Source organism: Elgaria multicarinata, chromosome 15, assembly GCF_023053635.1.
Source record: "Elgaria multicarinata webbii isolate HBS135686 ecotype San Diego chromosome 15, rElgMul1.1.pri, whole genome shotgun sequence".
Lineage (NCBI taxonomy): Eukaryota > Metazoa > Chordata > Lepidosauria > Squamata > Anguidae > Elgaria > Elgaria multicarinata.
In genome coordinates this window covers 9,919,412-9,942,463 of record NC_086185.1, presented here as the reverse complement: position 1 = coordinate 9,942,463, position 23,052 = coordinate 9,919,412, and the positions used below count along the sequence as shown (strand labels likewise).

The 23,052-nt window shown below is 41.4% G+C and overlaps 1 protein-coding gene across 8 annotated transcripts in view; it reads right to left on the bottom strand.

Annotated features, from left to right (window-relative positions):
- Positions 1 to 16,128, bottom strand: part of TENM1 (teneurin transmembrane protein 1) — a 332,266-nt gene extending 316,138 nt beyond the window's left edge. For all 8 annotated transcript variants that reach the window (XM_063141817.1, XM_063141823.1, XM_063141820.1 and 5 more), the window contains exon 1: positions 15,853 to 16,128. In XM_063141817.1, coding sequence (XP_062997887.1) covers positions 15,853 to 16,069 — 217 coding nt within the window. In that variant the 5' untranslated portion in view covers positions 16,070 to 16,128. The remainder of the gene's footprint in view (positions 1 to 15,852) is intronic.
- Between the last annotated feature and the right edge of the window lie 6,924 nt (positions 16,129 to 23,052).

Below are 23,052 nucleotides of genomic sequence, written 5' to 3'. Positions count from 1 at the left end.
GAGATTGCTGAATCAGAATTTACCAGGAAGTTTGATTCTATTTCTTTAGGTCTGAATCAAGACAATAGTTTCCTTTCCCACTACGTCTGCTAAATAATTTAGCAAAGCTACAATGACAGCATTATCACAAATTACCGCTGTTATCAAAGTGCTTATCTGTTGTAATGTATTGAACCTCTTGCATTTTAGGGCTATTTCACCTTTCTTTCTTTCTTTCTTTCTTTCCTTCTTCCTTCTCATTTATATGTCAAGCCATTAAATTATCCTGAATGCTACATCTGTTGCATAACGCAACACATATTCAGAACAGACAGTCCTCCTCCTGATTTCTTTTAAGGTGTGCAAAACTCTCTCTTTTTCTACACAGGTAAAACTGTAATCATCCTTTTCAGCTTCTCAGAATTCTCTCTGACCCTGACGAAGTAAGTACAACAAATAAGACAGACTCTCTAGGTAGGACTGACATGATAATTGCAGAGATCCCTGAAAAATCAAGTAAGTTTTAATTTACTGCATTTAACAAAATCTCTCAACTCAACTCCTTTCACTGAAGGGCCATAATTACATTTCTACAACTGAGTCAGATCAATTGCAAATATTATTCAGAAGTTCTTAAGTTTCATAGCCTCCTTTTTAGCTGAATATATAAGGAGACCTGCTATTTTATATTACCAGAAACATTACTAGCTAATACTTCTGGGGAGGCTTCATTCACTTTATAAAGTGTGATTTAACTATAGGGTTCTATTATCCTCCTGCATTGTAATAATGAGTTCAAGAGTTCCTGCAGAAATTATGGGATGGATCCAGGCTAAGTTATATTTGCTTCCCACTTAAATCAATGGGACGTTAGTCAGGACTAACGTGTTCCATTGATGCACAAATGATGAACAATTTTAGAAATAATGAAGAAAAAGTAAATAGAAAATCAATGCATCTTGCCACAGTGGTGAAGAGTTTGGCCTGTGTACATGACTGCCAATCTCTTGTCAAGATGCTCAATCCTGATAGGCAACTTCAAGGCCAATAATCTTCCTTATTATGGTTCTTTATCATTCAACCATACTTGGACTGGACACAGATCTTTGAAAAGAGACAGCGTTCACAGAGAGATGTCCTTTGTAAAGTAGACCATATGGATACCCTAGTGTTGTTGGACCACAGCAGACTCTCCAAGTTTCCTACGTGTTGGTAGTTCTGCCACCACCACATCCTTTGAACCCCTAACTTCTAGGCTGGAAGCTTCCGAACATTGCAATCCGAAGGTTCCAGAATGACTATAGGTTAAAGTTGAAGGAACTATAATGTTTTAAAAATCTCTTCACTGGCTGCCAATTAGTTTCTGAGCAAAGTATAAAGTGTTGGCTATCACTTTTAAAGCCCTACATGGTTTGGGTCCAGGCTACCTGCGGGATCGCCTTCTCCTGTACAATCCGCCCCGCACACTCAGGTCCCCTGGGAAAAATCTACTTCAGCTAGCAAAAACTAGATTAACAACTGTTACCCAGAGGACCTTCTCTTCTGCTGCTCCCAGACTGTGGAATGGCCTGCCAGAGGAGACTTGTCAACTTAATAGTCTTCTGGAATTTAAGAAAGCCATAAAGACTGATCTCTTCTGGCAGGCCTATCCAGTGGAATTTTAGGATGTTTTTAAAAAGATTTTAGGATGTTTTTTAGGATGTTTTTAACAATGTATATTATGTTTTAATTGAGTATTAAGTATTTTATCATTTATTGTTGTTCCCTGCCTCGATCAGAATGGAGAGGCAGGTAATCATCATCATCATTATTATTATCCCCCTGAATTGTAATAATGAGTTCTTGCAGAAACTATGGGTTGGATCCACACTAAGTTACATTTCCTTCTCACTGAAAGCAATAGGATGTAAGTCATGACTAATGTGTCCCACTGATTTCAATAGGACCTGTGTTCAAAGAACTTACTGTGGATCCAACTCAGTTGTAAACTTAGTTTGTCTACATTTTTATTTATTTTATTTGTTTAAACATTTATATCTCATCAGTGGTATTCAACCTCTAATAAATTTAAATTAAAGCATGATCTGAGTCAAGGTTGCATGGAGATTATACACACATGTGAATAAAAATTAAAATGAAAATTGGTTTTGTTTTACATTGAACAAATCACAGGAACCCTTGAGGGTTCTTTAAAATTGCTTAGAGCATTGTGTGGACAAAGCAGACATCGAAATGATTTACCCATTTATTACATGCTGCAAAAGCATTAAAAAAAAAGTGCTGCACCTCTCCTTTCAAACTGGTTTTATAGGATTTAGGGAATAGCTATAATGTTAAAAGTTACTTATTTCATACGTGCCTGTGAGAATCAAATGTAAGAATGTCAATTAGTTTAAAAAAGATTCAATCTAACGGAGTCCCACAGTTTTATAAGGGTTGTGGAAGGGGAAGACTGAATTTATTATGGACCAAGTATACTGGTCAATACCAGTATTTTATTGTTCTGTTAAATTTCAACTAACACACACACACACACACTAATAAAAAAGGAAAAGAAAATGGTCAGTGTTTCTAGCTTTCTAACATTATAAATTTAAAAATTATACGCACCTTATTAATTGCTTATTTGTATAACACTTCTCTATTTATAAAAGTATTATACATTCTTTTATCTTTCTTGTTAGCGTTCCTCCAATGAATGTATTAATACTTGTCTATTTTCCTTTAACATATTACATATAAATTTAGACAAATAATCACAGATATATCTGTTGTTAGGACACACACACTGACTACCATATAGGCCTATCATAAGATCAACAAAAACAGTGGGAAAGAGAGAGAGAAAGAGAATCAGCTGAAAGTCCAGAAATGGAGAATAGTAAACCTCCCAGGAGAGGAAATTCCAGAGACCGAGTGGGGTATGTTACTGAGGAACACTTTTCCAGTTCAGTTTGGCCAGGGATGGGGGTGGAAAACAAAGTACTGAAAACATGCATGATTTATTAGAGGAAGCTGCATTTCACATATCCTAGGCCATTTAGAGCTTTAAAAGTAAACAACAGCACACTGCATTGAGCCCAGAAAAAACCTGGAAGTCAACAAAGATGGCAACATATTGGAATCACACACTTGTTTATTATATTTGTACCCTGTATTTTCAGTCAAAAATGGCTCCCAAAGTAGCTTGCAATTAAAATCCATACAAAAGTATGATGGCTTGGATTCCAAGATAAATTTTATTTATTTATTACATTTTTATACCGCCCAACAGCCGAAGCTCTCTGGGCAGTTCACAAAAATTAAAACCATAATAAAACAACCAACAGGTTAAAAGCACAAATATAGGCTTTCTCCGCTGTGGCACCCCGGTTGTGGAATGAGCTCCCCAGAGAGGTCCGCTTGGCGCCTACACTGTACTGCTTTCGTCGCCAGCTGAAGACCTTTTTATTCACTCAGTATTTTAACACTTAATTTTAACTTAAATTTAAATTTTACTGTTTTAACTCTGTATTTTAATCTTATATCAACTTTGCTGTGTGGTTTTATCCTGGTTGCGCTTTTTATACTGTATTTCGTAATTGTGTTTTAAACTGTTGGGTGTTTTACTGTGGTTTTAATTTTTGTGAACCGCCCAGAGAGCTTCGGCTATTGGGCGGTATAAAAATGTAATAAATAAATAAATAAATAAATAAAAATATAGTTAATTAACAAATTAAGTTAATTAGCTGCAATCCTACGCACACCTTGCTGGAAGTAAGTTCTTTTGAAGACAGAAGGACTTACTTCTGTTTAAGAGGTGCAGAGGATTGCACTGTTAAGAAACTTTGCATCTCTCTTTGCTGAACTTTGGGTCAATCAAAGTTTCTGAATGCTGTTCACAGGTAGCTCATGCATGGCATGTTAATAGTAATCCAATCTTGATGTTACGCAGGCACATGTGACAGGGGCTGAAGCAGACTGCCCTAGAAAAGAAACTGCTGGTATACGTGGTCACAATTATTAGTCGGGACCCTGCCCAGCTCTCGCCCTTGGCACCTGGTTTAATAATGGTTCAATTGTGAAAGTAAATAATAGGGAAAGTTGACCCCGTTCTCCTGCAACATTATTCATTTGAAGTGGAAATCATGGCTAACCTAACTGCTGGCTTATTAATGTATTTCTTCAATTGTAAGACGCCATCAATTGTAAGACGCACACTAATTTCAGTACCACCAACAGAAAAAAAGCTGGTAGGTGGGGGCCTGCCGGGGGCGGGGGCGGACCGGGGAGCACATGTGCAGGCCCGGACCGAGCATCGCCTGGCGCAGTGGGCAGGGTCTACCAGAGGTCCTGAGCAGTGCCTCTGGGGGTGGGAGTCTGGCGCAGTGGGTGGGGCATACCAGAGGCCCGGAGCAGCGGCAGCGTGGGGGGGGCTTGGTCGAGCCATGCGGAGATGCTCGTGGGCCCAGTCGGGCCATGAGCCTTCCCAGCCCGTATTCTGTGACCCGCCCAAGCCACATGGGTGCGCTCGCTGGGTCATCTTCCCACTGTGGTGGGCGGGGCCCACCCGGCACTTGGGGCCTCTTGTGGGGTGTGCTCGGGCAAGGTGAGCCGTGTGTCTTACGGGCGCGGCCCATGAGGCGCGCCCGGAGCCGCATGGGGGTGCTAGGCTCAATCGGGCCGCGCGCCTTCCTGGCCCATAGCACGTGACCCGCAATAAGATGCACCCTGTTTTTAGAGATGTTTATATGGGGGTAAGTGCTTCTTAGAATCGAAGAAATACGGTATTTATAATATCATTCAATTCCTTGAAATCATGTTGAGTCATAAGTCTCTAACAGTGCAATCCTATACATACCTACTCAGACGTAAGTCCCATTAAGTTCCATTAGACTTATTCCTACGTAAGTTGCCTAAACTTTAATTTTAAGCAATTAAAGCCATTCTACCTTATCAAATGCTTTAGCAGCATCTACAATGTAGAAAACAGATTGGGTATCCATTCATTCCTTTGCTATTGATTATATTAACTGATCTTTGTCTCTAATCAGAATCTTGGAATAGAATAGAATATTTATTTCTTACCCTTTGGATCGAAGCTGCGGACAACATTAAATACAAGATCACCATAAAATGCATAAAACTGATTAAAAACATATAAACAAGTAAACCTTGCTTGATATCTGGGGAAATAATTATCTATAACCTTATCAATAAAATTTCTGCTGGTATTTTATAATTGGTATTTAATATGGAATCCCTATAAGAATCCACTTTTTGCTAGAACTTTCTTCTGTTTTCACTCTCTCTAGGATTTAAGAATCATCACATGCCAAATGCAGAAATTACACAGCTATGGCCAGATCTACACCAAGCAGGATACGACACTTTGAAAATGGATTGAAAGCTGTATATGGAGTGTGTCCTGGGCCCCAACAGTTGTCACTACGGTTATAAACCATTTTAAAGCAGCAGTGTAGATCCTGCCTGTATTAAATGTGAAACAAAGGCCATAGCTAGACTGGCCAAAATCCCCGGGTGATCCCCGGGATTGTCCCTGCGCATTCACATGATGCACAGGGGATCCTGGGATCAGGGAAGGATCATCCCTTCCTTGCCCCGGGATCTCACCTTCCCCTTTGGCCCCAATTTTTCCACGTTCCCGGGCTGAGCCCGAGACTACGGAACATGTGGCTGGGTGCCACAGGTTGACCCGAATCCTCGCGAGAAGCCAGGAGCGCTGCACCCATTGGGGGTGGGGTGGGGAGCGGGGAATCTAATTAATTTTTTAAAAAAGAAAATTACCTTTAGTGCATCAGCATTCGTGCGCTGCTGCCCCTTAATTTTTAAAAAAATGGTGGGCAGGTTGCCTCTCCTTCTGAGGTCGTTGCGCATCGCATGTAAACAGAGGAGGGATCTCGCGATAAACACATTGCGGGATCTTCCCTCCTCTGTTGTGGGCTAAACGGTAGGTCTAGCTAAGGCCTAAGATGGAACCAAATGCTTTGCAATATTTATTTATTTATTTTATTTTATTTATTATTATTATTATTATTATTATTATTATTTATTTATATAGCACCATCAATGTACATGGTGCTGTACAGAGTAAAACAGTAAATAGCAAGACCCTGCCGCATAGGCTTACAATCTAATAAAATCATAGTAAAACAATTTAAGGATTTTTATGCCGCCATTCAGCCAAAAAAGGCTCTCACGGCGGCTTACAAAAGTACTTCTTGACAGTCCCTGCCCACAGGCATACAATCTAAAAGACATGACACAAAAGGAAAGGGGATTGGGAGGGAGGAGGAGGAAATACTTTTCATGGAAGCCATCCTGGCCAGAAACTTTGTTTTCTTTTAGAGTGGTGTCCAGTTCAGTTTTCTTGTGGACACAACTGCTTCCATTAGTGAAACAGGAAGGGGAAAGATTCTCTCTCCTCCATGCTGCCTCTGGTGTATGCTCAAAATTTGCTCTGGAGAGCGGGCGGGGGGTGGGAAGGGCCCCCTAGAACAGATTGGTTGGGCACTGGGGGATGCAGCGTGGAGCAGGAAGTCCCATCATGCAAGCAGAAGGTTGGATCCTGCTCTTAATCTTTTAATCTCATCAAACATCTCCTGATACTCCATCCATCCTGCTGGGTTCATTTCGATGTATCAAGATTAGTTAGAAATTGCAAAACTGAATTTCTGCTTGGATTCTACATTTCAAATTTATTTATTTATTTATTTATTTATTTATTACATTTCTATACCACCCAATAGCCGGAGCTCTCTGGGCGGTTCACAAAAATTAAAACCATTCAAAATATAAAACAACAGTATAAAACCACAATATCAAATACAATATAAAAGCTCAACCAGATAAAAACAGCAGCAATGCAAAATTACAAATTTAAAACACCGAGTTAAAATTTATTTATAGACTGTTAAAATGCTGGGAGAATAAAAAGGTCTTCATCTGGTGTCTAAAAGCACATGATGTAGGTAAGTAATGAACACCTTAAAAAGCACCAGAAGAAATAAAACAAATGTTCCTGAATTTGTATAGAGATAATCCTGCCCGGACCCTAAGGTCATCCTCAGGGGTCCTTCTCTGTGAGCCCCTGCCAAAGGAAGTGAGGCAGGTGGCTACCAGGAGGAGGGCCTTCTCTGCTGTGGCACCCCGGCTGTGGAATGAGCTCCCTAAGGAGGTTCGCTTGGCACCTACATGATATGCTTTTAGACGCCAGGTGAAGACCTTTTTATTCTCCCAGCATTTTAACAGTCTATACATAAATTTTAACTTGGTGTTTTAAATTTGTAATTTTGCACTGCTGCTGTTTTTATCTGGTTGAGGTTTTATATTGTATTTTATATTATGGTTTTATATTGTTGTTTTACACTTTGAATGGTTTTAATTTTTGTGAACTGCCCAGAGCGCTCCGGATATTGGGCGGTATAGAAATGTAATAAATAAATAAATAAATCTCAGGAGCAAAAAACTCAGTCATATGAACATAAGAAGCGCCATGCTGGATCAGACCAAGGGTCCATCTAGTCCAGCGCTCTGTTCACACAGTGGCCCACCAGCTGTCAATCAGGGACCAACAAAGCAGGACATGGTGCAACAATACCCTCCCACCCATGTTCCCCAGCAACTGGTGCACACAGGCTCACTGCCTTGAATACTGGAGATCGCACACAACCATCAGGGCTAGTAGCCATTGATAGCCTTCTCCTCCAGGAATTTATCCGATCTCCTTTGAAAGCCATCCAAATTGGTGGCCATCATTACAACTTGTGGCAGTGAATTCCATAATTTAACTATGTGCTGTTTTTCTCTCTTTCTTATTTTAGAAGGGAAAGCAATTCTGATTGGCTCTAGGAAACTTTACAAAATCTGGAAATCCCAATAAACACCCAGATTCAGGGAAACAAATTTCCATTACCATCCATCAGCTTGATATGCATAATGGACTCCCTAATTTTCTCTAGACTGGACCTTGTGAACTGTTCCCAGTCCCCTCCACGTTCAAACCTCAGCCCTGTATTTATGTATGGATCCCCCCTCTCTCAACCAGTTAACCTCCCTATTAGTTACATTTTCTCCCACAAATGCTCCAATTCATTAGATATGAATACAAAAGCTAAGTTGTTTCCTCATACCACCACTTAACCACTCTTCAGTTTAGGAATGCATTAACATACACATTAATGTGTTATTCTTTTCCTATATCATGTCTATTAATACGTCCAGTAACTCAATAAGCCACCCATTCATTAATGCTTTAATATAAAAAGGCAGATTATAAAATTAATTTCATCAGGATAACATCTTAGTAGTGTATAATGAATTGATAATAGTATCAAAATTCATTACCTTATAGCTTGCCCCAAATTATTCAGCTACTAATTCATTCATTAATGCTAGATCAATATCTCAATCCAGAGATAAATCAAATTTGAGTTCCAGTGGGGGAGGGCAAAAAATCAAGACGGTCTCTGTTGTCTTTGATTAGGTTCTACATTATGTTATTCACAGCTTTTGCAGTTCCCTTTAACCTTCATTTATTACATAAATGAGATGAATCAACCATATTTTTCTGTATTGTTGTGTGTTATGTTTTTAGCATGATTAATTTTATTTACACACCCTGATATCTACAGAGAAAAGGAAGTCTAAAAATAATTTTAATAAATGAATGAATGAATAAATGAATATTTTGCATTGTTTAAGAAAAATAATTAAAGTGGTAACCATTAAAGCTTGCAATTTGCTTGCAGTTTTATCAAGTCCTTGTATGTGTGTATGCAAGCAAACACACACACACACACGTGGTGTAGTGGTAAATTTTGAAGTGCAGGCACTCATCAAGACAGTACCATAGCCACGCCCCTAAGGAGAGTCCAAAACTGCAAACCTGTGGCATAGATCCATACCAACAAATCAATTCTAACAGTGTTCTTTTCCATCATTCCTTTTTATAAAGCTAACAAATCTTAATTGCTCATTACTACAGGGAACCGTATATTGTTCCTGGGAAAATTCTTTTTCTCCTAGCTTCTGTGAGGACTGCAGCTATGGGGAAAAGGAATTCTGAAGTGGGGTGGCAGATGACATCAGTGCCTCTGCTAATCAAAAATTTCATGTGCTGCTGTGTCCCTGTGTGCCCTGATTGCGCTACACAGCTAACATGTACTTCAATATCGAAAAGCCACAAACCCCCAAACTGTTTACAAAATCAGATTGGGCCCATTCAGAAGACACCTTAAACCATGGCTTTAACCACGGTGGTTAAGCCAGAAAGCCGGCCGTGTTCAGAAGACACCTAAAACCATGGCTTTAACCATGGTGAATAAGGCTTTTTGCTTTATTCACCACAGTCCAGCTTTCTGGCTTAGGCACCATGGTTAAAGCCATGGTTTAAGGTGTCTTCTGAACAGGGCCTTAGTGAACAGAATGCTGGACTAGATGGACCCTTGGTCTGCTCCAGCTTGGCTCTTCTTCTTAGGACTATCCTCTGCCAGCTCTCATAAGTACAGGACTGCCATTGGTAAAATAAAACACTTGGCCAGGTTGAACTCCAGATGACAGAACATTGGGGGTGTATTCAGAAGCAATGGGAAAACAGAAGGCAAAAATAAATAAATCACATCATGGCAGGTATACCACGCCCAAAATAAACCCAAGAATTCAACCTGTGAAGCAAAGGAATACACACATTCAAAAAGAAAGAAAAAGGAGAGAATCACTCTCTTTCTCATCTGTCTGTGTTCAGCTAAGCTCTGCTTTGCCAGATGCCCTCACTTTGAAATACAATTTCTTATTGCAAAGCATTTTATTATTCCCAGCATTACTGTAGCAAAGAACAGACTTCAATAGAATCACTTGATTTTTCCCTCTGATCTGTAGATCCAAGGTTGGCTGGAGACATTTGTGATTGAATTTCAGCTGACATTTATTCAATTTTTGGCCCATCTCATGGACCCACCAGTAGGATCAATCATGTCGGGAGGCACGCTGGGCTCCGTCCTTCTCTTTTAGGTGGGCCCAAGCTGAAGTATCCCCTTTAAAGACTCCAATCCATATTTGTAACACAGCTCCATGCGTCTACTTATTTATTAAATGCATATTTATTATTTTGTTTTACTCAGTCTGCAGTGAGTTGGCCAATCTGCAGATTTCACAGGCATTCTGCAAACCCTCCAGCAGGTGCTGTTGTTGTAAATTGTACATCTCAGCAGTTCTGTTATGATTTTTGTCATGTTTCTGTATGACAATTTCTGTTGCTATTAATCACACTGTCTCTATCTCTTAGCCTTGAGAGACGGCGACTTTGGACACGGTTCTCATAGTAGCCCCTACTTAAGAATGTCTCCCTTGTCCCTATAGCGACAGCTCAAGAATGTTCTTTGTTTCCTCAAGTTTCAGCATGCAGCCTAGTAGAATAGGTGGCCCTGATTGGTCAAACGCACATCACATGCTAAGCAAACTTGTAGTCCTATATGTACCGCTACCAGCTCCATTCTAACTTACTCAGGGCTTGCTTTTCAAGCCTGGGTCTTCTTGTGCACAAGAATAAACTATTATTGTCTTTTACCCTGGCTGGGATTTTGTTCATTGGTATTTGGGTCCCAGTTGATTCACGAACCAGAAGAGGCTTTTCTCTTTTACCACACTGCAATGTTGCGGATTTCAGAGCAATTTACGCAAATTCGGCCACCGCTTGTGCAAAACTGCTCAGAAATTTGCACAAACTGCTCCAAAATCTGTGCATAAAATGCACACACACAGACAACAAGGTTCTGCAAACCAAGACATATACGCCATGGGACTTCATCAAGTCAAAAAGAACTGGATTTCGCAGCAACAGACTTATTTAATTCTAACAGAATTACGCAGCTGCAAATATTTTATAAACATACCAATTTCCTTTAATGCTATTATTTTTATGACTTTTTTTCACTGCAAAACCATGAATTCTCTATTAAGTTATTAAGCCACAAGCCTGGGTCTTTGAAATAACATTAATCAAATAATGCAGCAGTATTCTCGCTTTTTTGTAAATCTTCTGAATATAGCGGTGCTAATGGCAATATTACTCAACTATCTTTTGAAAGCAACGGACTGGAATTGCATGGCACATCTGTCAGCTTTTCGTCACCGCTGACTGCTAGAGACACAGGGTCTGTATTGAAATAATTGTCCTCTTGTTGTTTTTAGGTTTGCCTACATCCCTAGTTAGTGAAATTGCCTGAGCCACCTGCAGAACGGCCTAGAGGATTGACTGGTGTCTTTAGCTAGGGTGACCCTATGAAAAGGAGGACAGGGCTCCTGTATCTTTAACAGTTGCCTAGAAAAGGGAATTTCAGCAGGTGTCATTTGTATATATGGGGAACCTGGTGAAATTCCCTCTTCGTCACAACAGTTAAAGCTGCAGGAGCTACACTAGAGTGACCAGATTTAAAAGAGGGCAGGGCACCTGCAGCTTTAACTGTTGTGATGAAGAGGAAATTTCACTAGGTTCCCAGTACAAACGACACCTGCTGAAATTCCCTTTTCAATACAACTGTTAAAGACACAGGAGCCCTGTCCTCCTTTTCATATGGTCACCCTACTTTAGCTTCTTTTAGTTCCATCTGTTTAGCCTCCTTCTGCTTCTGGTTGCCTGATTTGCTTTTGTAGCCAGACATGGAAGTATGGTTGTGTGAACATGTGAGAGTAAGAGATGGGAATAGACATTTCATCCCTATTCAGGTGTTCTGTACCTGAATAGGGCAAATGCAGGAGAAGAGGGAGTGCTCCAGCCCTGCCCTACACCTTCATCATGCCTGATGCTGTCTCCTCATGGAGGGCAACTTTCTGAAGAGCAGTGCCTCCTGTATCCATAGAGACTCTTCCCATAAGCCAGAATGTTGGAAAACCCACATTCTGGCTCACGTGGAGAACATCCATGGTTATAGGAAGCTCCATCTCAGACAGACTCCCTCCTCAAGTGACAAAGAAGAAGGGTGGGAATAGCATGTTTCCTACAGGCACATATTTGCCCAATTCAGATGCAGAATGCCTGTGTTGAGGAAATCAAGATAGGTGGTCTGTTTACCTATGCCCACAGGTATAAGAAAATAAAATGCTTTGGCCTTTTCATTATAAATCATAAGATGTATGCTTTCAGTGTAACTAAAGTCTCTTAAGACTGCAACCGCTTTCACTACTAACAGTCTATGTTGAAATCATGTCACAGGACTGTGTCTCAACCACAGCAGTTAGAGTGTAGAGTGAGGTACTTTCAAAGCAAGCTAACCACAGAAAGGAAACAGATTGGAGGTTTTTGTTGCCTAATTGATTGTAATACCCATGTATGTATTGTTTTTCTAGTCCTAGAATTATCTGCACTCTGCACATGCATAAATGTCTTGTTTATCATTGGTTATTGTATTGCAAAACTGTATTATGATTGGTGGGAAGGTTCTGCCGTTGTCTCTAAGGGGAACTGACCCTATAAGTGTGTTAGCTTTGCCTGCAACTAGTGGGCAGTCCTTCAGATCCTCTAGGGTTTGCCACCTTGCAGGACTGCAGGCTGCTCGTAATAAAACTTTTCCAAAATGAGAGAAATTGTGTCTTGAGAGTCTTTGACCACCACTCAGCGAACCAAGGGAACCTGCCCTTTTGGGCTCCTCGACACCTGAATGGGATCGATTTTAAATTGACACTGCTCTCGCTTTGTATTTATTTATTTATTTATTTATTTATTTAAACTGTAGTTATATTTGACTGTATGTTGGATTGCTGCTCTGAGATGTTTTACGCTGCTCTTTTCATTTTTAGATCGATCCTATTTTTTGAAAAGCTGTGTAGGAATTCTTTAAGCCAAAGAACGAACACACATATTTTGAATTGCTGAAATAAAACAAAGTAAAATAAAATGGTGCTCTCTCTCTCTTAATTTGGGTTAAGGGGCTCAGTTTCCTTTCAGGTTTTCTCTTGAAACGTTTCTGCCCAAATACTTGCAATCTTCTCTTTAAATTATTTTTTGGGGTGGTGGGGTCAGTCCTTGCTTGCACGGCAGTGATGGTTTCTAATGTGACTTTTTTTCAAAGCTGACATGAAACTGAATGCTCCAGAAGAAACATAGTATTCGATTTTCTCCAACAGCCGTGCAGAATCTGAACATAAAAATGTTCTCTCAATAGATCAATTCTGTATTCAGTTTTGATTTTTGATTTTGTTTAAAGCTCCAAACAAGCAACTATGAGAGAAATCAGCCAGGGACGAGACAAAAAAGAAGAATTTAAAAGCAAATCATGAACAGTCCTCCCTGGAGAAAAACATTTCAACATGTTGTGTGAAACAGTGGATGAGGTGAGAAAATCTGCTTCAAGGCAAAGGTAACAAACAGACAAAAATCTTATGTAATTTGTTTTTGAGAAGAGTAGCATATCACACGCATGCCAATATTAAACTCTCAGGGCATTGCAAACTTTTTACACACATACACACACACAAAGTAAAAATAAAACACTTATACAATTGGTGTGTTCACAAACACATACTTTGGTTCAGCAGTGAGAGATGAAAGATAAGTTTGGAAGTCTGTGAGAGAAGGATGTGCTTCTTTTGATGCCTCCTCCTTTCAAAAATATCCACACGTACCTCTCCCTGGATAAAATATTTGAGAAGCGAAACGGCCAAGAGCTGCTCACTCCTGCAGCTCCTAACCATAATTCTTATATCGCTCTCCTATCTGTCCACCTGGGATCCTTCTTTCAATCTATAGGCTGATTTTTTTTATCCTTTGAATACTATAAAGGTGCAATCCCATGTGTGTTTAGCCAGGAAAAAAATGTCCCACAACCCCCACCACTCCCCAGTTTTTATGGATAGCTAGGGAATGCTGGGAGTTGTAGGACTTTTTTCTGGCTAAAAATGCATAGGATTGCAGCCTAAGTAGTCATGGACCGCTGAGCTCTGCAAAGTCCTGGGGAGTGCTCTTGCTGCCAGATACTCTGCCTGACTCACTCCTGGAAACCAGTGGTTCAAAACTCACTCTTGCATCTCTGCGTTCCATAATCTAGGGTGACCCTACGAAAAGGAGGACAGGGCTCCTGTATCTTTAACATTTGTATTGAAAAGAGAATTTCAGCAGGTTTCATTTGTATATATGGAGAACCTGGTGAAATTCCCTCTTCATCACAACAGTTAAAGCTGCAGGTGCCCTGCCCTCTTTTAAATCTGGTCACTCTAGGATAGCTGCTGCAGCTTTAACTGTTGTGATGAAGAGGGAATTTCACCAGGTTCTCCATATATACAAATGGCACCTGCTGAAATTCCCTTTTCTATGCAACTGTTAAAGATACAGGAGCCCTGTCCTCCTTTTCATATGGTCACCCTACATAATCCTGCCTAGTAAAATCTCAACCATGGCCTGGGATACCTGTTTTTGGATCGACACTGCCACTCAGGACCCTGTTTTCTCCTCCCTCTAGCCTGCTTCATGACAGAACCTAAGAAAGGAAAAGTCAGACCTCCCTCTATCACTCATGTCCTTAATGGCTGCTATAACTTCCACCACCCTTTCATTGCCCCTGTGCATTGAAGCATCAGTGCACAGCGGTCATCAGTTTGCTGCTGCCCTCTCTCTCTAATCTCAATCTCTCCCTCTCTCACATCTGGCATAGCCTTCCACAATTATTTGCCTTGTCATTTGCCTTTTATTTAGGGCATTTCTACACACAGCAGAAATGCGCTATTGGTGATTGGTCATTCATGGTTTTTTGTGGGTCCTTTACATGACTTCGTCAACCTCCAGGAGCCCTCCTGTGCTTTCAGGCCATTGGAGCAACAATATTCTCAATGGGAAAAATGTGATAAGAAATTTTATTGTGTTTTGAAATGCACTCAATTTCTAGGGAATTTCCAAAATCCCACTATATCACAGCTACACCACAGACTTATTGCGCAGCTGTAAAATGAAACTTATAGAACTTGCCCAGAAAGACACCCCCCACCAAAAAAAATATAAAGGAGGTGATCTTAATCACACAACAAATCCAGAAGCAGAGGCCCTAGTAAGGATGCAGGATTTTAGCCTTGTGTGGAGAAGCCCTTAGTTTGTCAACAAAAGCCCTTTTATGGAAAATCTGTCATCTCATTTCAGTTCCTTCCCTGGCCAAATTTCCTCGTTGTGCACTTCTTTATGTGCTAAAACTAACAGCAGTTTATCCTGTGGCAGGAATAGAAACAATGTTGCAGAATGAGAAGGTTCCTCTCACACCAGAACAAAATTCTCACACACAGAGACCCATTTGCCTCCAAAAGGGCCAATTCCATGAACATGGCAAATATGTTTCAGGGACGTGTCGAGACTCAGCTGTGGTAGCAAGAGTAATCATTAGTATAAGTCATGGTTTGCTGACATTTCTTGAAGCACACTGGTGGTAGCTGCAAGATCCCACAGTAATCCCTCCCTCCACAGAAGTATCAAATGGAAAATGTCTTAATCTATTTGGTGTGATATGGAAATAACAACCCACTTTTACAACATTATTGCAGTTGTCTGGGAGCATTTGCCATAGGAAAGGAAAGGAACCTCTCGTGCAAGCACTGAGTCATTACTGACTCTTGGAGGGATGCCAGCTTTCACTGACGTTTTCTTGGCAGGCCTTGTAGCGGGCTGGTTTGCCATTGCCTTCCCCGGCTGTTATTCCCTTTCCCCCAGCTAACTGGGTACTCATTTTACCGACCTCGGGAGGATGGAAGGCTGAGTCGACCCGAGCCAGCTGCCTGAAACTAGCTTCCGCTGGGATCGAACTCAGGCCGTGGGGAGAGTTTCGGCTGCAGAAACTGCTGCTTTACCACTCTGCACCACACGAGGCTCATTTGCCATAACGAATGAATAAAAAGTACCTTGAGTGGGTTCATCGACGGCTTTTCTTTTTCTGCTGTGGCTGTTATAATTCAGCCTGAGTTCTTGGCCGTATTCATTAAGAGTTTCTCTGGACTCATAAGATGGCCTTGCCTTTCTGCCATCTTCGCTTTCATCTGAAGAGCTTGTGTAAGCTAGATCCATTTCATGCTTAACCTTTGACAGTGGCTGGTAGGGTTTACAGTCCATCTGTTCCATCTCTGATTAATTAGGCCCAGGTTCATGAAAACAACAGGTGGGGAATCCTTAGAGAAATGGTCCTGGAAAAGACAGAGAAGAAAAAGGAAAGATCAACATAACTCTCTTGATTCAAGGTTAGTTGGTTTAAGCATGTTTCCAACAGCAAGCAATTTGGCTGGTAAATTTAGTCCAGGGAGACATAAATGTACTCATAACAATCGCTTCTGTTGAAATGTTTTAGCCTGTTAATTATTGCAAGGAATTAAATAAATAGTATAGTCATAGAAAAGTATCCTCAAGACACTACCTCTGCTCCTTTGAATTCACGCAAGAATGGATTGACATAACCATTTTATCTCACTAGATAATGGTCTAGTTTAAATGATCATTCCAGGCTTAGGGTGACCATATGAAAAGGAGGACAGGGCTCCTGTATCTTTAAGAGTTGCATAGAAAAGGGAAGTTCAGCAGGTGTCATCTGTATATATGGAGAACCTGGTGAAATTCCCTCTTCATCACCACAGTTAAAGCTGCAGGAGCTATACTAGAGTGACCAGATTTAAAAGAGGGCAGGGCACCTGCAGCTTTAACTGTGGTGATGAAAAGGGAATTTCACCAGGTTGTCCATATATACAAATGACACCTGCTGAAATTCCCTTTTGTATGCAACTCTTAAAGATACAGGAGCCCTGTCCTCCTTTTCATATGGTCACCTTACATAAACCATGAAGCTGGGGAGGTTGATGAAACTGGGAGCAACCTCTTCCATCATTGGTCTTCTCCTCTCCACAATGAAGCGTGGAGCTTCAGTGTGAAGATCCTGGCTTTTAATAAGCTGCAGTTCCACTACATCTGAACTGAGGGACTCTGCCTTGATGTCAGTCAAGAAACCAGGAAAATAAACGAGGACTAAATGATTGTCCAACTTGGGTCAATGCTGACCTGTGTATCTTCTGAGGTCCTATTCCAGGATCTCCCATCTTCAGAGGCTAAGTGGATGGCGACGGGGATAGGGTCTTTCTCTGTGATGATATCTCATTTGTGGAATGCTGCCTCCAAGGGCATTCCTGTGGCACCAACCCAACCTTTTAGCTATTGAAGTTTACTTTAAAGTCAGATCCAGTAGAAAGGCTACAATCTTCAATCCATTGCATTCAGAGGTAAAACTTGCATTTATTTCAATGGCTCTGGACCGCATCCAAAATGTGAATTATTAAAGGGGAAAAAAGAAGTTATTTGGGAATACATGTTTGACCTTTCGAGAAGGAAACATAGTTAATTCAGTGACCTTCTTTCCATATTAATTTTTTTTAACACACAAACAATATATTCCCTCCATCCCTGTGGAAATCCTAGTTGATAATTAAAAAGCGAACCAATTACAAAGTAACTGCAATGCAGAAATGAACAACATGGAGCCTCAAATATCTTCTTAATCCAAAAACACTGTATTGTAAAGCAGGCTCTGTCATAGGTAGAGAATGCCCAGGCAGAGCAATCTTTACAACACAATACATTAGGCAAGAAAATCGATCAATTAGTGCCTTCACATTTAGGGCACTATTGTACACGTGCAACCAACACATGGAAACTTGGATCCACAGAAACTTGGATCCACAACAAACATGATTCCCTGTTTTAAAAGCGTTGGGGGGGAAACACAATGGCAGAAGTGCAGAACGTCTTTCCACCTGAGGGACAAATTCGGTTTCAGATAAGTTTTCAGGAAGCACTGAAATACCAGCATTTTTTAGCTTAAAGCTCTTCTTGAGAAGATGCATTTCAAGCTTTCAGAATGGGGGGAAACTACACAAAAGCTGAGAAAATACTGAAAAATTGGTTGTGGGAAAGGGTGTGGAGACAGAGGAAGAGGGTGAGGGCATCTGGAGAACTTTGGATTGGGAGACAATGAAGACCAAATACAAGGTCCTGCACTTCTAGACTACAGAGAAACCAATAACATACCAATGTGAGCGTGATGCAGGCTCATGATGAACAACATATTAACAGACGAACACCCAGTAATTGGGGGTAATATGGAAGTCACCTATTCTAGCACAGACCCATTGACTTCTCTGGTGCTCTGTCAAAGTAATTGAATTTTGGGCCACAGTATTCATGCTATGAACATGCTAGCCTCAACTCAATCACGGATGCATTTAGAAATTTAAGTCTGAGTCACATCTACTCCCACCCCAGTCAAGAAAATAAAAATGGCAGATTCATGTTGGAAGCCTCTCAAAGGAATTAACGACAATAGCATATACTTCATCAACCCTTGCTCCTGCATATGACGGCCATACTTATATAGAAGAGCCAGTGTGGCATAGTGGCTAGAGTGTTGGACTGGGAGTTGGGAGATCTGGGTTCTAGTCCCCATTTGTCCATGGAAGCCCACTGGGTGACTTTGGGCCAGTCACAGACTCTCAGCCCAACCTACCTCAAAGGATTGTTGTTGTGAGGATAAAATGGAGGGGAGGAGGTTTATGTACACTGCCTTGGGTTCCTTGGAAGAAAAAAGTTGGGATATAAATGCAATAAAAAAAACCACCTGGCATCCACCCAGCCAACGGCTTTGGGTGGGAAGCCGGCCGTTGCAGGTGGGGAGTAGTGGAAGAACGCTCTCCTCATGGCTCTGCACATGAGCCACGTGAGACGGGGCTGGGGCAGTGCCTATAAAGGCAGCCTGTGCCCAGGCTTCAGCGTGTTTCATTCAATCTCTGACCCACCCTCCTTCCCTTCTTCTAGTATGGGAATAGCCAGTCATCTCCTTTGGAGGAGGGGCTGAGTAGGAATTTTTCCACTGGTTTTTGCCTACTTCATACTGGGAGTCTTATGCTGAGGAGTGTTTAATTAGGTTGATTGGTGTTAGGAGGTGCCAAAAAGGTGCGGGAATTGGCTATATTAGGTAGGGACGGTGAGCACTCTGGCACCTTTTGGGTAATTGGCACAGCCGGAGGACCTGCTCCTAGGGGGTTGCGCGGCTCCCGTGTCAAGATATGGTAAGTCTTTGGAGACCCTCCTGCTTCATCTACTTGTTGTCCTTATGGCAGTGAGTGGGGGTGGAATAGGGCAGACTCCTAACCCTTCGAAAGTGCTGCATAGGGAAGGAGCCCATTTTCCCGACTCCTTCCTTTGGAGGGTGGCTCACCCATATCAACAGGCAAGCGGCCTGAGATTAGGACATTAATTCCCGCACTTCCACATGCAGATCCAGGGAGGGATGATGTTACCCAATTGTTAAATAAAGAGGCCCTCGTTTAACCCAAGCTCTGTGTCTGTGTCTTATTCTACGCTTCCTTCTCCACTCGCAAAAAGTAATAGCCCCTCTCCCAGTTGTGCCACTGGCCACTGAAGTCTGGAATCAAGAGACAGGAATTCATGGGCTAATTTAAGTAATGACAATGTGGGTATTAGCTCTTGAATAAAACAAAAAAATCTGGGGTATGGGTGAGGGTGGTAGCTGTAAAGTATATAAAATTGCTCCTGTAAACAGTTGCATTTTGCTTTCAAAGCAAGATGGGTCTAATCATCTAAGCAATTAGCCGACATCTTCTGCTCGCCTAACCAAAAACTGTGAATTCTTTGGGTGAATCTAAGACAGGAGTGATGCGTGCTTATGCCATGCAAGAAACCCTGTTGCTCTTATACACTCAATAAATAAATAAATATAGTCAATAGCTTTCAACGTTTCAAGCCATCGACATGGGTTACAACATGGGGTAAAGGTGTCATCGTTTAAGGGGGAGCCCTTGACAGATGGAACACAAGATATGTTGCACCTCAGAAGAAGAGGCAAGAGACAATATGTTCATGAAGTAGGTCAGCTACTTTAAATAATGCTTTCTGAAGACTGCTCAGCATCAGCTCCAACACAATGTTATCCCCCAAAACGTAGCAGGCATTTTCAACTCCTGCTAACAGAAAAGACTTAAATTCTCCCATTCTTCCTTAAGAAAAAAATGTAAAAGAAAAATGAAATTCCTGCCGTGAGGTGGATTAATGAATGCACAATAAGAAGAGCAGATGCATAGATAAAAAGGCAACATGTTGCATGGCTTCTGAAGCATTTTTTTGACTACATCAGTCACACAAAGACAAAGCCTAAGATCCAAGGATGTAATCTGGATCCCTGGAGGACGTGACACTATCCCTGGGGGATATTTGGGTTCGTAAAGCAGAAGACAGATTACATGTCCATATATGTAAATTTTTCATCTTGAAGGAATGTGAGACGGATCATCTCCATTTTAATATTAAATAAACCATCTAGAATGAATCATGATAGTGTTTAATTTTAGCTGCTAGGTGAGTTAAAATATTGTTCATTTTACTCAATGCTTCTGGGAACGCAAACCCAGCAGAATGAAAATGGCTCACACAAAATGAATTAGACATATGAAGTACCTTCTTTCTAAGGATATAGGAAAGTAGCATATGGCAAGACTGCCTGAACCAGAAAGATGTTTTCATTCCTTTTTCAGTTTTGGCAGTCAGTCTTGGCTGTGGCATGACTCTCGTTTTACTATAATTAATATTACCTTCATGAATTATTTTATTAAATCTAGGTGGTGAGATTAGAGCAGGCGTAGGTGGTGAGATTAGAGCAGCGTTTCCCACAAATTATATGAAATGTCCAATCTGGTGTCCTTTAGATGTGTTGGACTGCAATGCCCATTATCCTCACCCAGCAGAACCGGGGATGATAAAGTTGTAACTGGGCATATTTGGAAGGCGCCATTTAGACATCTAAATTAACAGTGTATAGTATGTTCTTAATCAGTATTTTAGGTATTTTATACTTATCGTTGTTCCCCGCCTCGATCCAAACGGAGAGTTGGATAAGAAATAAATGTATTATTATTATTATTATTATTATTATTATTATTATTATATTATATTATCACGTGCAAATTTAATGAAAATTGGTGTCTACATTTGTCTCCCCTTTTTAGCAATACATGTGCTCTGTTTGGTTAATATTTAACTGGCAGCCCTATTAGTTAGCAAAATAATGGAGTCATCATCATCTATAGTATTGAATCTGTGGCATGCAGACAACCATGGAAGCCTGTATCCTGGAACCCTCTAGAATATAACAGTTCAGCAAAGGGCCTCAACTTATTTCACCCTAGCTCGGGCCGAGAGTGGCAGAAACTGGGTACACTCCTCCTCCCTACCCACATAAATAACTCAACCTGACACAACATGTCTTGCAGATAGAAGCACTATTGTACATTATTTATCACAAAGAGAGAAAACAGAGGCGCTGCAATAGAAGAGCGCTGTAATTACATAATCACGCACTTTGCTTTAATAGCAAATTCTTAATAAATAAATAAATCTCTCCTTCCCCCACTTCCATGTTTGCTGCTTCCTTCCATTAATGGTCTATATCTTCTGTCATGGTTTGAGATCACAGTCCTAATCAGGAAGTTCATCAATGTACTTCATTTTGGTTTTAATGCATTTTTTTGTAGGGATGTCATGAGAGTCCGAGGAGGGGATGCAGTTTGGCGGACTGTCCTATCCTCTGCCTGGGCCTACGAGGGCAGTGGATGCTCCCACATCTGGCCTTCATGGGCTCCAATGGACATGGCTGGTGGATTTTTGCCCCAATGTTGCCAAAGAACAAAGGGGCACAGGTCCAGGCAGAACTCAGTTCCACCCAGACATGTGCATGCCTTAAGTCCTTTCCCTCTACTGTGTTAATGGCTGGGGAAATAGTGTATTTTCTCCCTCCAGTAGGGTGAAAATTATGTTGGGGAAATCCCGTATCCCCCCCCCCTGCTTTAAGACCCCCATCGGCAGAGGGGAAAGGCTGGGGAAATCGCATACTTTCCCCTTTCACTCTTCATGGAATGTATTACAAGTGTGTATCAGACTCCAAAAATGTTGCTTGAGCCTTGGCTCATTGGTAGAATATATGCTTTGCCAGCAAAATCTCTTTGGCTCAGTCCCGGGCATGTTATGTAGGACTGGAAAAGACTGCCTGAAACCCTGGAAAGCTGCTGTTAATAGAAAATCCTGAGTTAGATAGAACAATGATGCTGACGCTACATTCGGCATCTTCTGTGTGCCTGAGGACTCCATGTAAAATGCTGCAGCAATATCTGGAGGAATGCCACACCACCTCGTACACATGGGATTTTATAGAGCTGGAGGACTCTCAAACTCCATTTTATTTATTTATTTATTTATTTATTTATTTATTACATTTATACCCTGCCTTTTTTCCTCCAAGCGACCCAAGGCAGTGTACATAATCATCATCCTCATTTTAGCCTTGGCCCTGGTTAGGCCTCATCTAGAGTATTGCGTCCAGTTCTGGGCACCACACTTCAAGAAGGACGCAGACAAGCTGGAGTGTGTTCAGAGGAGGGCAACCAGGATGATCATGGGTCTGGAAACAAAGCCCGATTAGGAGAGACTGAGAGAACTGGGCATGTTTAGCCTGGAGAAGAGAAGATTGAGGGGAGACATGATAGCACTCTTCAAATACTTAAAAGATTGTCACACAGAGGAGGGCCAGGATCTCTTCTCAATCCTCCCAGAGTGCAGGACACGGAATAACGGGCTCAAGTTACAGGAAGGCAGATTCCGGCTAGACATCAGGAAAAACTTCCTGACTGTTAGAGCAGTACGACAATGGAACCAGTTACTTAGGGAGGTTGTGGGCTCTCCCACACTAGAGGCCTTCAAGAGGCAGCTGGACAACCATCTGTCAGGGATGCTTTAAGGTAGATTCCTGCATTGAGCAGAGGGTTGGACTCAATGGCATTATAGGTCTCTTCCAACTGTACTATTCTATGATTCTAACCCTGTGAGGTAGGCTGGGCTGAGAGTCTGTGACTGGCCTAAAGTCACCCAGTGGGTTTCTATGGCTGAGTGGGTACTAGAACCTGGATCTCCCGACTCCCAGTCCAACACTTTAGCCATTACACCGCAGTGGCTCTCATATGGGCAGTGCATCAGCAGTAGCAATCTTGCGGGGTTTACTG